The 13,300-nt window shown below is 48.6% G+C and overlaps 1 protein-coding gene across 1 annotated transcript in view; it reads right to left on the bottom strand.

Annotated features, from left to right (window-relative positions):
- LOC137504852 (phospholipase B1, membrane-associated-like) overlaps positions 1–13,300 on the bottom strand; it is a 171,032-nt gene that overhangs the window by 105,390 nt on the left and 52,342 nt on the right. Inside the window, exons 15-18 of the mRNA XM_068233444.1 lie at positions 7,177–7,240; positions 7,033–7,091; positions 5,850–5,923; positions 2,033–2,076 (exon numbers count right to left, since the gene is read on the bottom strand). Coding sequence (XP_068089545.1) covers positions 2,033–2,076; positions 5,850–5,923; positions 7,033–7,091; positions 7,177–7,240 — 241 coding nt within the window. The remainder of the gene's footprint in view (positions 1–2,032; positions 2,077–5,849; positions 5,924–7,032; positions 7,092–7,176; positions 7,241–13,300) is intronic.

Here is a 13,300-nt window from a genome sequence, read left to right as displayed (position 1 = left end):
TGCAGGTGCAGTGGTTTTCTGACTTTAAAGTCAGAAATTCCAGAAGTGAACTGGAGGCGGGGCCTGAGCATCGGTGAGTGGCTGCGCCAACACAGGATGTCTGCGGGGGACCATTAGAAGCCCCGGGTAAGTTCAGCTCATTTTCCCCCGACCCCCCTACAGTATCCCTTTAAATACGTTCCTTAAAACTCCATATGAAATGTATTTCATGTGATGCTTGGCTGCAGATAACCTATTAATAGAAGGTTCCGCCCGCTGGGAGGTCCCTCACACAGCACATTGGTCACAGAGTACACCTTGTGGGCGGAGCAGAAACACCAGCTCGTTCCCAGAAGCAAAGTAAGGGCCATATTTGTAATTCGTTTTTAGATTTATTTTAAGAAAATTCTGTTGGTATTAAACGAGTCTTATTTCATGTTATTTCATATGTGACCATTGATTATTATTGTAATTAAAAGTTATGTTCTACGCTCTCATTTGATATTACTGGGCTGATACACCGTCACCTTTCTATTGTATGTTACCCTAAATAGAGGGGTGACTTCTCTGTGAGAACATTGTGATATGTAATTGTACAGCATTACCAGGGGCGTAATTAGAGGGGAGCAGCACCTGCTATCACACGGGTGCCCAGAGCTGTCACGGGCCCCAACTACTAACATCCCCTTCCTCCCATAGAGGGGACTATACTTCTGATCAGGTGTTTTTGTGGCTACATTTGTTATTGGTGTGAAGATCATGATGGCCACATTTGTTTTATGACCCTTGTGAGATGGGGCCCAAGGCCATGGTGGGCAACAAGGGGAGGCAAGGGAAGGGGTGTGAACATGGGGGGGGGGCATCAAAGTTCAAAGGGCACTAACTAAAAATGAAATTGGGGCTTCCTTCAGCCCACCGTAGGCCGCAAGGTCCCCCGGCGTCCTCCTGGCTCCTCTCCTGGTCCCGGCTGGCGGCACCGTTATTAGAGGATTTCAGCCTGAAGTCGTCAGAGCTGCTTTGACTATATGCGTAATCACGTCGGCCGGCTATGTGTCATCACACCCGCCAGCGTGATTACGCTTATAGTCAAAGCAGGAAGTAGCCCTGACGACTTCAGGCTGAAGTCAAAACCACCTCAATGAACCGCACCAAACTGATTAGGCAAAATAATAACACATCTTTATTTGAAATATTCCATAAAAACACTTAAAATCAAACATGTACTGGAGGTAGGGCAAAATAATCAAAATATTCTCAAATAACCATAGTATACACGGGCCCTCCAAGGAGGGATAAAGGTGCCAACAAATAAAGTGCTCCACTCTCTTTATATTGTTTTTGTACTTTTTGCACATTTGTATTGTACTATTTATTGTTCATAGATCCATTGCAATTGATACTTGGTTCGCACTCTGCACTTTCTTTGTTGGCACCTTTATCCCTCTTTGGAGGGCCCATGTATACTATGGTTAGAGAATATTTTGATTATTTTGCCCTACCTCCAGTACATGTTGGATTTTAAGTGTTTTTATGGAATATTTCAAATAAAGATGTGTTAATATTTTGCCTAATCAGTTTGGTGCGGTTCATTGAGGTGGTCTTTTCCTAGTTGTTTCCCACTATTCTGCACATTCTGCGTATTTATTAGGCTGGATTATTTACATTGGGATATGACTCCTTTGTGGTTTACCCCACTATTATGTAGATTCATTTATTTGATGGTGCTTACCCATTTGAGTGTGTGATTCAGGCTGAAGTCATCTAATAACGGAGCTGCCAGCTGGGACCGGGAGAGGAGCCAGGACGACCCCGGGGGACCTTGCGGCCTACGGTGGGCTGGAGGGAGCCCCAGGTAAGTCCCAATTTCATTTCTAATTAGTACTCAGGGTCCCTTTAACTGTAAGGGCCCCACGAATAACAGTTACTGAGTATCCCAGAAGCTGTTGGTGCAGTAATGGCAGCATTTCATTTCATTTGAACAGAGTTTTGTTTATGATATATGAAGACGTGTGTAGATCCGAAAGAATAGTCTTGCCACTAGTCTTGAACATACTTGCCAGTGTGGTCACATTAGTGAGATCTTCATCCCCACCGATACTGCAGGAAGGAAACAGAACAGTGTTACTTAAAATATGACATAACATCATGTAAACGTTAAAGCGGAATATAACCCAGCATTTCAACTTTGCTCTAAAATATTATTTACAGCATATTATATGCAACCAGCATTTTTTTTTTACTAGACCAGCATTGGAAGGTTACGCACAGAGCTTTAAAGTTCCTGGAGAGAAATGCAGACGCATCCGAAGTTTAGATAGATACATTTAAGCAAAACAAAATGTAACAACTGTGGAATGTGACTCACTCTCTCTGACTGTGCAGGAGCTGGAGGACAGCCAAAGAGTGTGTAACATTCCTCACTTGTTACATTTTGTTTACTTAAATGTATCTATATAAACTTTGGCTGCAGCAGTTCTCTCCACTGAACTTTAAAGCTCTGTGTGTAACCCTTCCAATGCTGGTCTAGAAACAAAAAATGCTGGTTGCATATAATATGCTGTAAATAATGTTTTAGAGCAAAGTTGAAATGCAGGGTTATATTCCTCTTTAAAGAGGAACTGCAGTGAAAATAACGTAATGAATAAAACTGCTTTTATTTTTTTACGATATTCATTTAATAAATTAAAGTATATTCTGGCATATAAGACTACTTTTGAACCCTTGAAAATCTTCTGAAAAGTCAGGGGTCGTCTTAAACGCCGAGTGTCATTGATGCCGGGTGATACGCCCTGTCCTGTTACCGGCTCTCAGATCTCACTGCTGAGGACTGTAGTGAAGCAGCACAGGCGCACATGTGCGAGATCTGAGAAGCGGAGAAGGAGGTAAACAGGATACAAAGGTGGGCCAGAAGGGTGGAAGAGGCATGTTTTATGGGCACAGCGCGATCTATTCTTCCATACTGCTCTGATAAACAAGGAGACAAGGAGAGCTGACCAATCCACTTAGGGAGAGTTGACCAATCCAACCAGTCAATCGCCTGTATACTGTTATATACTGGGTCCCGCATACAGTACAGTACCAGTACCTGTTCATACATAGCACCAGTATATGATTTTTTTTTTTATTTGGTATGCGTTGGAAGAGGGGTAGTCTTATACGGTGAGTATATCCCAAACTCTATATTGTAACTGGAAAAGTTGGGGCTCGTCTTATACGCCGGAATATACGGTATTTAGTCAGTGTTTGCCCATTGTAAAATCTTTCCACTCCCCGATTTACATTCTTAAATGTATCACACGTGGTGATATTTTTAGTTCTGTCAGGTGATCAGCTTGTTTACAGAGAATTCTGAAGCCAGTGAAAATAATGCCTGGTCCCCCAGAATGCTCCGGGAGGAGAATTCCACATAGCTAAACAGCCTAGGGTAAGCATCACTGGAAGGACGAGGCTCCACACCAATATACATAAATAAATAGATATTAGTTACACCAATGAAATTTGTATTTATACCAATCAAATGCATTTAATGACAAATTATGATTGGCCCAGTTGACAGCTGCACCTTTTGCTTTAAATTTGCATGCACATGGAAAAAAAATTGCTTTCTTAAGTAGCATTCTTAAGGACCCTCTCAATTGCTATCGACTAAAGATGATGGTTTGGCAGAGCCAATGGGTTTTGTGAATGCGCTTTCAGAGTGCCCAACCGTCCCGTTTTCGTCGGGACTGTCACGATTTTGGGGGGCTCTCCCGCTATCACGGTATGAGCCCCCCAAGTCCCGGGCAGCAGTGGGCAGTGAGGGTGAAAAAAAAATGATCGAGGCGCCAGCCATGGGTAAGTGGGATGCGGGACACGTGCTCCACATTACTACCTCCCTCCCTCCCTTGGAATCTGCCCCCCCTGTGTGTCCCCCCGTTAGCAGAGTGCGGAGCGGGCTGTCATTACCTGCGTCCATGCTTACCGATGTCCGGATTCAATCTGCTTCCTGTGACGTCACAGGAGCAAGGAAGCCAAATGCTGGTACGCGTCCATGGATACCGGTAAGCTGACAGCCCGCTCCGCTTAGCTGCGCACTCTGCAAGCAGGGGGGAGACACAGGGGGGCAGATTCCAAGGGAGGAGGGAGATAGAATGTAAGGACAGGCATCCCGCATCCCACTTCCGCGCGGCTGGCGCCTCGATCATTTTTTTCTTGCATTGGCACCCTCCTCCCCACTCTCATGGCCATCTTCACCCTCCGCCCCACCCACCCACGGACACCCTCCTCCCCATCGTATATGGGGAAATATGTATTAAAAATTATCAGGGGATAATCAGGGGGGCGTGGTTAGGGGTGTGGCCTAAGTGTCCCGATTCCTAGCTTTAAAATGTTGGGAGGTATGTGCTTTCACTTCTAGATTTGTGGGTTCATGAACTCCCAAACACTCTACAGGGTTCATTATTTGTCGATCGAATCACACAGCATGTTGTTCACACCATTCAACATTGCGATCCCCTTGACACCACCTTTTTTTTCTCTGCTGGCTTACCATCCTAGATGTCCCTACTACCTTTGACCCATCTGTCATCTCCTCCAGTGCCATGCATTGCTGACATCACCACCCCCAGACCATAGAGAGTGGGCTGGATGGGCAGTTTCATCCAGCCCATAGAGAGCTTAATGTGCAGGTGAGATGGGACTTCCTGTGCAGCCTGTCTAACCAGCTCTCTATGCTCCTTCCTCGGTGACTACCTGACCATAGAGAGTAGAGATGGGAAGTTCGGATCTTTTCAATGATCCGGATGATTCGAATCGGATCATTGAAAAGATCCGGATCTTTGATCCGAATCTCGGATCATTTTACTACCGAAGCATTCGGGGTGAGATGACTAGCAGGACAGGTCTTTCCCTGCTGTGGACAGGAGAAGGGGAGGGGGGTGGACACACAGAGAGAAGGGGAGAAGATGGACAGAGGGCAGGGAGTGGACAGAGAAGGGAGGAGGGACGAGCAGAGAGCAGAAATGTTTGTGCACAGAATACCCACATGCTGCAATCATATGCTTTACATATATTTCACCTATATGCTCATCTGTGTACTTTCCATGCAAACGTCGCACAGTGAAGGAAAGCATTCCCAGAAGAGAAGTGTAGCTGTTTAGTGCCGAGTGGAGGAGGATCATTTTGCCCTGCAATCACAGTGTCTGCAAAGTTACTGAGCTGTGCTGAGCCAAAAGCTTCCAATGTGTTCACTGTGCACAACTACGAACAGACAGCCTGTAATGAGCAGCACGTTTCAGCCAGTATGTGTGCTCTACACATATCTGGCAGTGGCACCCATGTCCCCTCTCTCTTATCTACCTGCTGTCCCGGCAAGGCTGCCTCCCATCCAACAGAGCGATCCATCTCAGCTCTGCTTCCAGGACCCCGCTGCCCGCTGAGAGGGGGCGTGTCGCTTCTGGCCCCACCCCTTTTGCGATCCGAATCACTCATTTTGATGATTCGGATGATCGACTCATAAAATAGATTTGGATCAAAGATCCGAATCGTTCATGATCCGGACAACACTAATAGAGAGCTTAATGGGCACGAGACATGGAACTTCCTGTGTAGCCCGTCCATCCAGCTCCCTATGCCCTGCTTGAATGTAACAGCTGTAGGGAGGGGTTAAACACAAGTATAGCACTTAACGCATAGATTATGGCTAATAACACTATGGAGGAACCGTTACTAACACCTCCAGTATAGCGAGTGTTCCATTTCACATTCATATATAAAGTAAAATGAGAAGACCCTGAAGACCACCACCACCAGACCTCAAGTAAATGAATGGTGAGGAGCACTGATGCTTGTGTGTGACAATCATTAAGTGGTGACCCAACATTATCACTGACCTCCAGGATATTCCACGATACTCAAACGCCACTCCCAGGAGATTCAGTACAGAGGCGCCAGCACCATTGCCTGCCTGAAACGACAGATAAAGAGTCTGGTGTGAGCTTGACGGTCTTTATTAACCGCTAGAATGCTTGATGTTTAGTTCCAGGGTTCACATTTCATCGGTCCTTAAACTCAAAACGAGAGAGAGGGAGAGGGAGAGGGAGAGGGAGAGGGAGAGGGAGAGGGAGAGGGAGAGAGAGAGAGAGAGAGAGAGAGAGAGAGAGAGAGAGAGAGAGATATCCCACACATTACCTGTTCACATGCTAAACTCCATGACTTCTCCAGAGCAGCCCGTGCTTTCTGGAATCACAACACCCCCCCCCCCCCCCCCCCGGCATGCCCTCACCTTAAATTTTTTCAAGCAGTCCCCAAAGACCCGCCAGTTCATCCTCACTTACCCTCCATCTTCTTTGTCCTAGACCCTCCACTTAAAGGGAACCAGAGACGAAGCACCCTCATGTATTTTACTATATATATATCAATGGGAACATGACAGTAAACACCTACCCTGCTCTCTGTTTCATTCTTCTCTGCTAAATCTTCCTGTTATCAGCCCTGATAAGAATCCCCGACTGAGCATTCAGTCTAGCTTTCACCGGAATTTTATAGCTGAGTCAGTCTTCTGTGATGTCTTTTCAAGCCCAAGCCTGCCCCTCTTGTGGCTCTGCTTTGCTGCTTCGAGGATAAATAGCAGGAAACAGAGCCACAAGGGGGCAGACTTGGGCTTGAAAAGACATGACAGAAGACTGACTCCGCTATAATCATTCCAGGCAAAGCTAGACTGAAAGCTCAGTTGGGGATTCTTGTCAGGGCTGAAAACAGGCAGATTTAGCAGCGAGGAATGAAACCAAGAGCAGAGTAGGTATTTACTGTCATGTTCCCATTGATAGATATGGTAAAATACATGAGGGTGCTTCGTCTCTGGTTCTCTTTAATAAACACATCACCACCTTCCTTATTCCCTCCTCTTAGATTATAAAAGCCTGTATGGCAAGGCCTTCTTTCCACATGTTTACTGCCCGCTTGACACCATGCTACTCTGCCTCCGGATGCTCTCAGTGACTCTCCCTTCTCTGCTGCCTCAAACATGCCATGTATGCCGTGCGCAACAGGACTACATGTGCTGGGAGTACTTACAGTGAGGGAATCCCCCAACGCTGCGATGACTTTAAAGTCTCCCGGCTTCAGTTCGTGAACTGGAGAAAAAGGAAACTGGTTGAATATATGTCACTGGTCAGCTCAGCATAATGCAAAGTTATGTACTGAGATAACTATACTCACCAGAGGTCGGTACATTAACTGATGGAGACAGGTCCATGCAGTCAAAGGTAGAGCCAAGTCTCTCCTGAAACACAAAGAGTTACAATGTTAGTAAGCCTTAAAGAAAAAAGTCAGAACCACCATCTGTGGTTCACACCAATGCATGTGTTTTGGATATTGCTGCCTGAGAGGAAGGTGCCGCAGGATCCCTAAAATGTCATTGTCATATCAAGACTGTCAAATATTGTGTGATGCCAGGAACCCCAGCATTTCTCCGCTACCCAGTATGGCCCAGTATTAGGTGGCCTCCTCCCCAGTATAGATAACCAGATGTGCCCCCAGTATTATATCGCCCACCTCCTCAGTGTAGCCAGCCACATGTACCCCTAGGTAGCCCCCCTATAGGTAGCCAGATGTGCCCCCAGTATTCTGTAGTGCCACCGCCCCCCTTCCGGGTACGGATATGTGCTACTTGTATTAGGTAGCTGTCACAGGAGCCCTCAGTGGCTGACCGCACTTAGCCTTCTAAACGATGCCAGCGCACAGATCGTGCGAACTCTGGTCGCAGTCAATGCGCAGGAACCATTAAGAATTAGCCGCAGACAGCTCAGAAGGGAGCCTGTGAGACACGGGTGATTACAACGTCACCCACTGGTTCAGAGTAAACTGCCACCACCGCGGTTACTATGGGACCGTGGGGCCCACTAACTGACTGACTAATCCTGCGAATAAAACGGTTAAACACACGATATTCTGTCTAGCCAACAACAAACAAACAGTAGCGTATCTTCAGAGACCCGGGATCATTTCTGTGTGTGTGCTGATAAGCAGGGTAGCGGAAAGTGAATGACTTGGAGAAAGTCGTTTATTCACGCAATATAAATAATTAATATATACAGACAATTATGAAAACCAACAATTATGAAAACAGTAATAGCCAGAATGAAAAATAAAAGAAGGGAGAAAAATACTTAGTTCCTGGAAAGATGTCCTTTTTGTGGGAAAAATCAGAGTTCTGGTTTCCAATCAAGTTCAAGCAAAACGGTTTCAAGTTCTTAGAGTTCTTTGTTCAGATGGGTCAGCAAAATGGCCACCAGCCCTATGTCCTCTGGCTGGCAGCAGCTTGTCATGAAGATGGTAAAGGGAGGAATTCCGCTCTCCTGCTGGCCAGGTGCTTTTGATGAAGCTGGTTTGGGGGTGTGGCAATGCCGGCCCATCTGAGTCACCCACCAATGACAGTTCATTCCCTCTGAGAGATTTTAGGGCTAAACTTATGAAATGCTGTAACTCCTGAACCATACACGTTATATTTAGGGGGGTAACAGCTTCAGACTTGTTGGAAAATACAGATTAATATGACATCAGACACGGCTAAGCCAGCGGGTCAGGCTCCTGAGAAGATTCATATCTCGATAACCGGACGGTCTATCCCAAGGAATTTCATATCAGCACGATGGCCAGATTTTACCGGACAAGACGATATGAATTTTATAGCTGTGCGACATACGGTTTTCGTATGCCGACAGGAAATCATATCACCCATGCTTTCCTTATGGCCCATGCTCGGTGCCGGATCGGCTGGCTTTCTATGGCCCCCCTGTGGAGCCAGTTTCCTGGTCCTTTTCATGGGGACATCTGCTGTAGGGGGAATGAGCTGGGCCCGGCAGGGAGTCCAGCCACGTGCGACATTCCGGAGGGGTGAGGGGACTGCTCTGGCTCACAGGGGAACATATCTTTGGATTTAAAATAACACAAAATGTCATTTTCGGATCGCTTGCACGACTGCTCAGATCCGACAGGGAGCGATCAGGAAAGCGACTGTGAATTCTCTAGATTCACCTGCGTTTCTCACGGCTATTCCGTGACACCTCCCTTTCCTGACGCTGTGTAGAGGGTTGTCAGCAAGACATCCGTCGTAGCAGCCATTGGCGCTGTTGGGCCTAGTTCCCCCTGACACCGGGACAGCCCATCAGCGTTCCAGTGTCGGCCAACCTGGCTGACGGGTCTCGGGTTGCCGGTGCGGCAGGGAAACCTATTGGAGCGTGTGGCTCGGTTCCCCTGGACCGGTCGCGGTCTGCTACCCTCAGGGTTGACCCGACATGGACCGTTCTGGACAGGGCGTTTGCGCCACTGCAGTTGGACGTGGTGTCTGCCGGGACTGCTGACAACGGGCAGTGGGTTGGTTAGGTCAACAGCCAGCCCACGCAGGGTTCCCCTGCTAAGTGGCTGTGGACCTAAGGGAACCCCGCGGGAATCCCTGGACCTTCCCAGCTCCTGACAGACGGCACATGCTCCGCAGTAGTTTGCTACATCCCTGTTCATCCGGGGCCAATAAAACTGTTTCCGAATACCGGCAAGTGTCTTGCGGACCCCTGAGTGCCCTGTCAGAGGATTACCATGTGCGGATTTCAGCACATGTCCCCTGAACGCACTCGGGACCACAAGCCATTTGGTATTCGCGTGGGATCTACCTGTAGGGGGCTGTACAGACTCACTGTACAGTCTCCCACCTTCCCAGTACACCTTGAAAGCGGCCCCGTCTGCGAGGGGCTCAGCGGCTTGCTGCCTGAGCACCTCCAGGCTTGGGTCACTTTGTAGTGCGGCTGAGAATACGGCGCTGTCAGTTTCAGCCAACTGGCTCATGTCACACAAGGCCAGCGGCTGAAAGGTCTCATCCCTGCGGTCAGAGGAGGGGGAGGAGGCCGGAACCCCCTCCACCTGTTCTGAGCTCGGGTTCTGAGCAGTGCAGCTGCGCGGTACTGCTAGCACAGGTACACTGTCAGAATGGCACAGACGGACATTGCTCAAATCATCATTGCATGCAGTAATGACATTGACAGGTATAGACATTTTTTCATTACAGACAGGTTGTACAGTAAACTCAGGTACAGTTACAGCATCCTCACAACAGACAGTCTGTACCTCAAACTCAGGTGCCTTTGCAGCAGGCACTATTGAACCTGGTACCCTTGAACTGGGCACATTCAACCCGCCTCCCCCTGGTGCTCCCCCAAGTGTATAAAGTACCTGGTGGTGGGTGGAGAGTCCGTCTCCTTCCGTGAGCGACAAGGCGGTCGTGGCAGGTTCATAGTAGGACACAAGCTTGCCCAAATCAGTCCCCAGCAACACAGGGACTGGGAGATCCTTCATAACCCCAACAACCCTTTCGTGGACCCCTCCCACTCCCCAATCCAGCTTCACTCTTGCGTGGGCTATGTGGAAAAGGGTGCCCTCTACTCCAGTAAGGGCAAGGGATCGGCTGGAGCTGATGCTCTCCTTTGGCACAAGATGTGAGTGAACTAACGTGATGTCAGCTCCGGTGTCTCGAAATCCGGTGACAACTTTGCCGTTCACTCTAACAAGTTGCTGCTGGTCGGTTCGGTCGCGGGTTTCCTGTCCGCGTGCAAACAGGACAAAATCTGATGATCCAGGCTGTGGTTCGCTGGCGGGTTGCCTCTGCTGTGGGTGAGGTGCAGGTGATGCAGATGATCCAGGTGCTGGTGGTGTCTGTCTCCGCTCCGGACAGTCGAATTTCATGTGTCCGGGCTGGCGGCAGTAGTGACAGGTGACCTCTCCAGGCGCGGCAGGCCTGGGTGCAGCAGCTGCGCTGGGTGACCTCTGTGGCGGACGGCTCACAGGGGCAGGAGGGTCTGCCGAGGTATTGGGCTGACCTCCTCTCCAGCTGGATGGGACAGTTCTGCGGGTATCAGCCACCCGGGTAGTTGCAAAAGTCTCAGCAAGGTCTGCAGCGACAGTTGCTGAAGCCGGCCTGCGTTCTAGCACAAACTGGCGTACATCAGCAGGGCAAATGTTCAGAAATTGTTCGAGGACTATCAAGTCCTCCAGGACGCCATAAGACCCTTTGGTGAGGCCTAGAGTCCACTGCCGGAGTGTGGTGAGCAAGCTGCTGACCACATCTCGGTACGAATCAGAGGACTTTTTCTGCCAGGCCCTGAACTTTTTGCGATAGGCTTCTGGCGTCAGCTGGTACTTGTCCAGGTCAGTCTCCATGAGCTTTTGTAATGCCTGCTGCATTACCGGGTCAGCACCCATGGACAGTCCAGTACTGGCCAGTTCCGGGCGAGTACTGTCAGAAACTCTGGGATTGGGGTCCACACTGACATTCTCCGGCGTAACTGTTGATGCAGGGCCCTCAGGATGCACAACCTCTGTACGGTCCGGAGTCTCAGTCTCTGGTTCCCCTCGATTGTCAGATGGGCTGGTATCCACCTCAGCGGACACTCCCGGCTCCCGCAGTTGCTGGGTATCCCATCTGGACAAGTCGGCTATCAGGTCCCGTTTTGTCTTGCGGAGGATGCCAATGCCCCTCTCTTCGCAAAGATTTTCCAGGTCTGCTAGGCACATGTTCTGGTAGTTCCCGGACATTTCCATGCCAAATAAAATAAAACTTTGGGGAAGGGGTACTGGCTACACAGTCTCTCTGTATATATAAAAAATATATTGCCTTCCAGCTACACCAACGAATTAGTTCGTTTCTCGATAGCGCTAGCGCTATCGTAGATACTTTCAGCACAACACAGGTCCCAACCGCTGCCTAACACTGTCACAGGAGCCCTAGTGGTCTGACCGCACTTAGCCTTCTAAACGGTGCCAGCGCACAGACCTGGCGAACTCTGGTCGCAGTCAATGCGCAGGAACCGTTAAGAGATAGCCGCAGACAAAACCAGGAGGGAGCCTGTGAGACACGGGTGATTACAACGTCACCCACTGGTTCAGAGTAAACTGCCACCACCGCGGTTACTATGGGACCGTGGGGCCCACTAACTGACTGACTAATCCTGCGAATAAAACGGTTAAACACACGATATTCTGTCTAGCCAACAACAAACAAACAGTAGCGTATCTTCAGAGACCCGGGATCATTTCTGTGTGTGTGCTGATAAGCAGGGTAGCGGAAAGTGAATGACTTGGAGAAAGTCGTTTATTCACGCAATATAAATAATTAATATATACAGACAATTATGAAAACCAACAATTATGAAAACAGTAATAGCCAGAATGAAAAATAAAAGAAGGGAGAAAAATACTTAGTTCCTGGAAAGATGTCCTTTTTGTGGGAAAAATCAGAGTTCTGGTTTCCAATCAAGTTCAAGCAAAACGGTTTCAAGTTCTTAGAGTTCTTTGTTCAGATGGGTCAGCAAAATGGCCACCAGCCCTATGTCCTCTGGCTGGCAGCAGCTTGTCATGAAGATGGTAAAGGGAGGAATTCCGCCCTCCTGCTGGCCAGGTGCTTTTGATGAAGCTGGTTTGGGGGTGTGGCAATGCCGGCCCATCTGAGTCACCCACCAATGACAGTTCATTCCCTCTGAGAGATTTTAGGGCTAAACTTATGAAATGCTGTAACTCCTGAACCATACACGTTATATTTAGGGGGGTAACAGCTTCAGACTTGTTGGAAAATACAGATTAATATGACATCAGACACGGCTAAGCCAGCGGGTCAGGCTCCTGAGAAGATTCATATCTCGATAACCGGACGGTCTATCCCAAGGAATTTCATATCAGCACGATGGCCATATTTTACCGGACAAGACGATATGAATTTTATAGCTGTGCGACATACGGTTTTCGTATGCCGACAGGAAATCATATCACCCATGCTTTCCTTATGGCCCATGCTCGGTGCCGGATCGGCTGGCTTTCTATGGCCCCCCTGTGGAGCCAGTTTCCTGGTCCTTTTCATGGGGACATCTGCTGTAGGGGGAATGAGCTGGGCCCGGCAGGGAGTCCAGCCACGTGCGACATTCCGGAGGGGTGAGGGGACTGCTCTGGCTCACAGGGGAACATATCTTTGGATTTAAAATAACACAAAATGTCATTTTCGGATCGCTTGCACGACTGCTCAGATCCGACAGGGAGCGATCAGGAAAGCGACTGTGAATTCTCTAGATTCACCTGCGTTTCTCACGGCTATTCCGTGACAGTAGCCCAATGTGAGGATCCGCTCGGCTTTTGATCACTGTTCAGGTCTGCATTCTGCAGGTCTCTGGAAGAGAGACCTTTTGTCAGTTGTGCAGCTTGCTGCTGAGGAATTTGCATACGTTTGTCATGCAGATTGCCTAGCCACATCCTTTGTAGCCTTGCTCTATATATACTATGTGATATCACAGACCTGGGTTGGTCA

The sequence above is a fragment of the Hyperolius riggenbachi genome, chromosome 4 (assembly GCF_040937935.1).
Source record: "Hyperolius riggenbachi isolate aHypRig1 chromosome 4, aHypRig1.pri, whole genome shotgun sequence".
In the NCBI taxonomy this organism is placed as follows: Eukaryota; Metazoa; Chordata; class Amphibia; order Anura; family Hyperoliidae; genus Hyperolius; species Hyperolius riggenbachi.
Note: the sequence above shows the minus strand (reverse complement) of the source record. Positions and strands in the feature narration are given on the sequence as shown.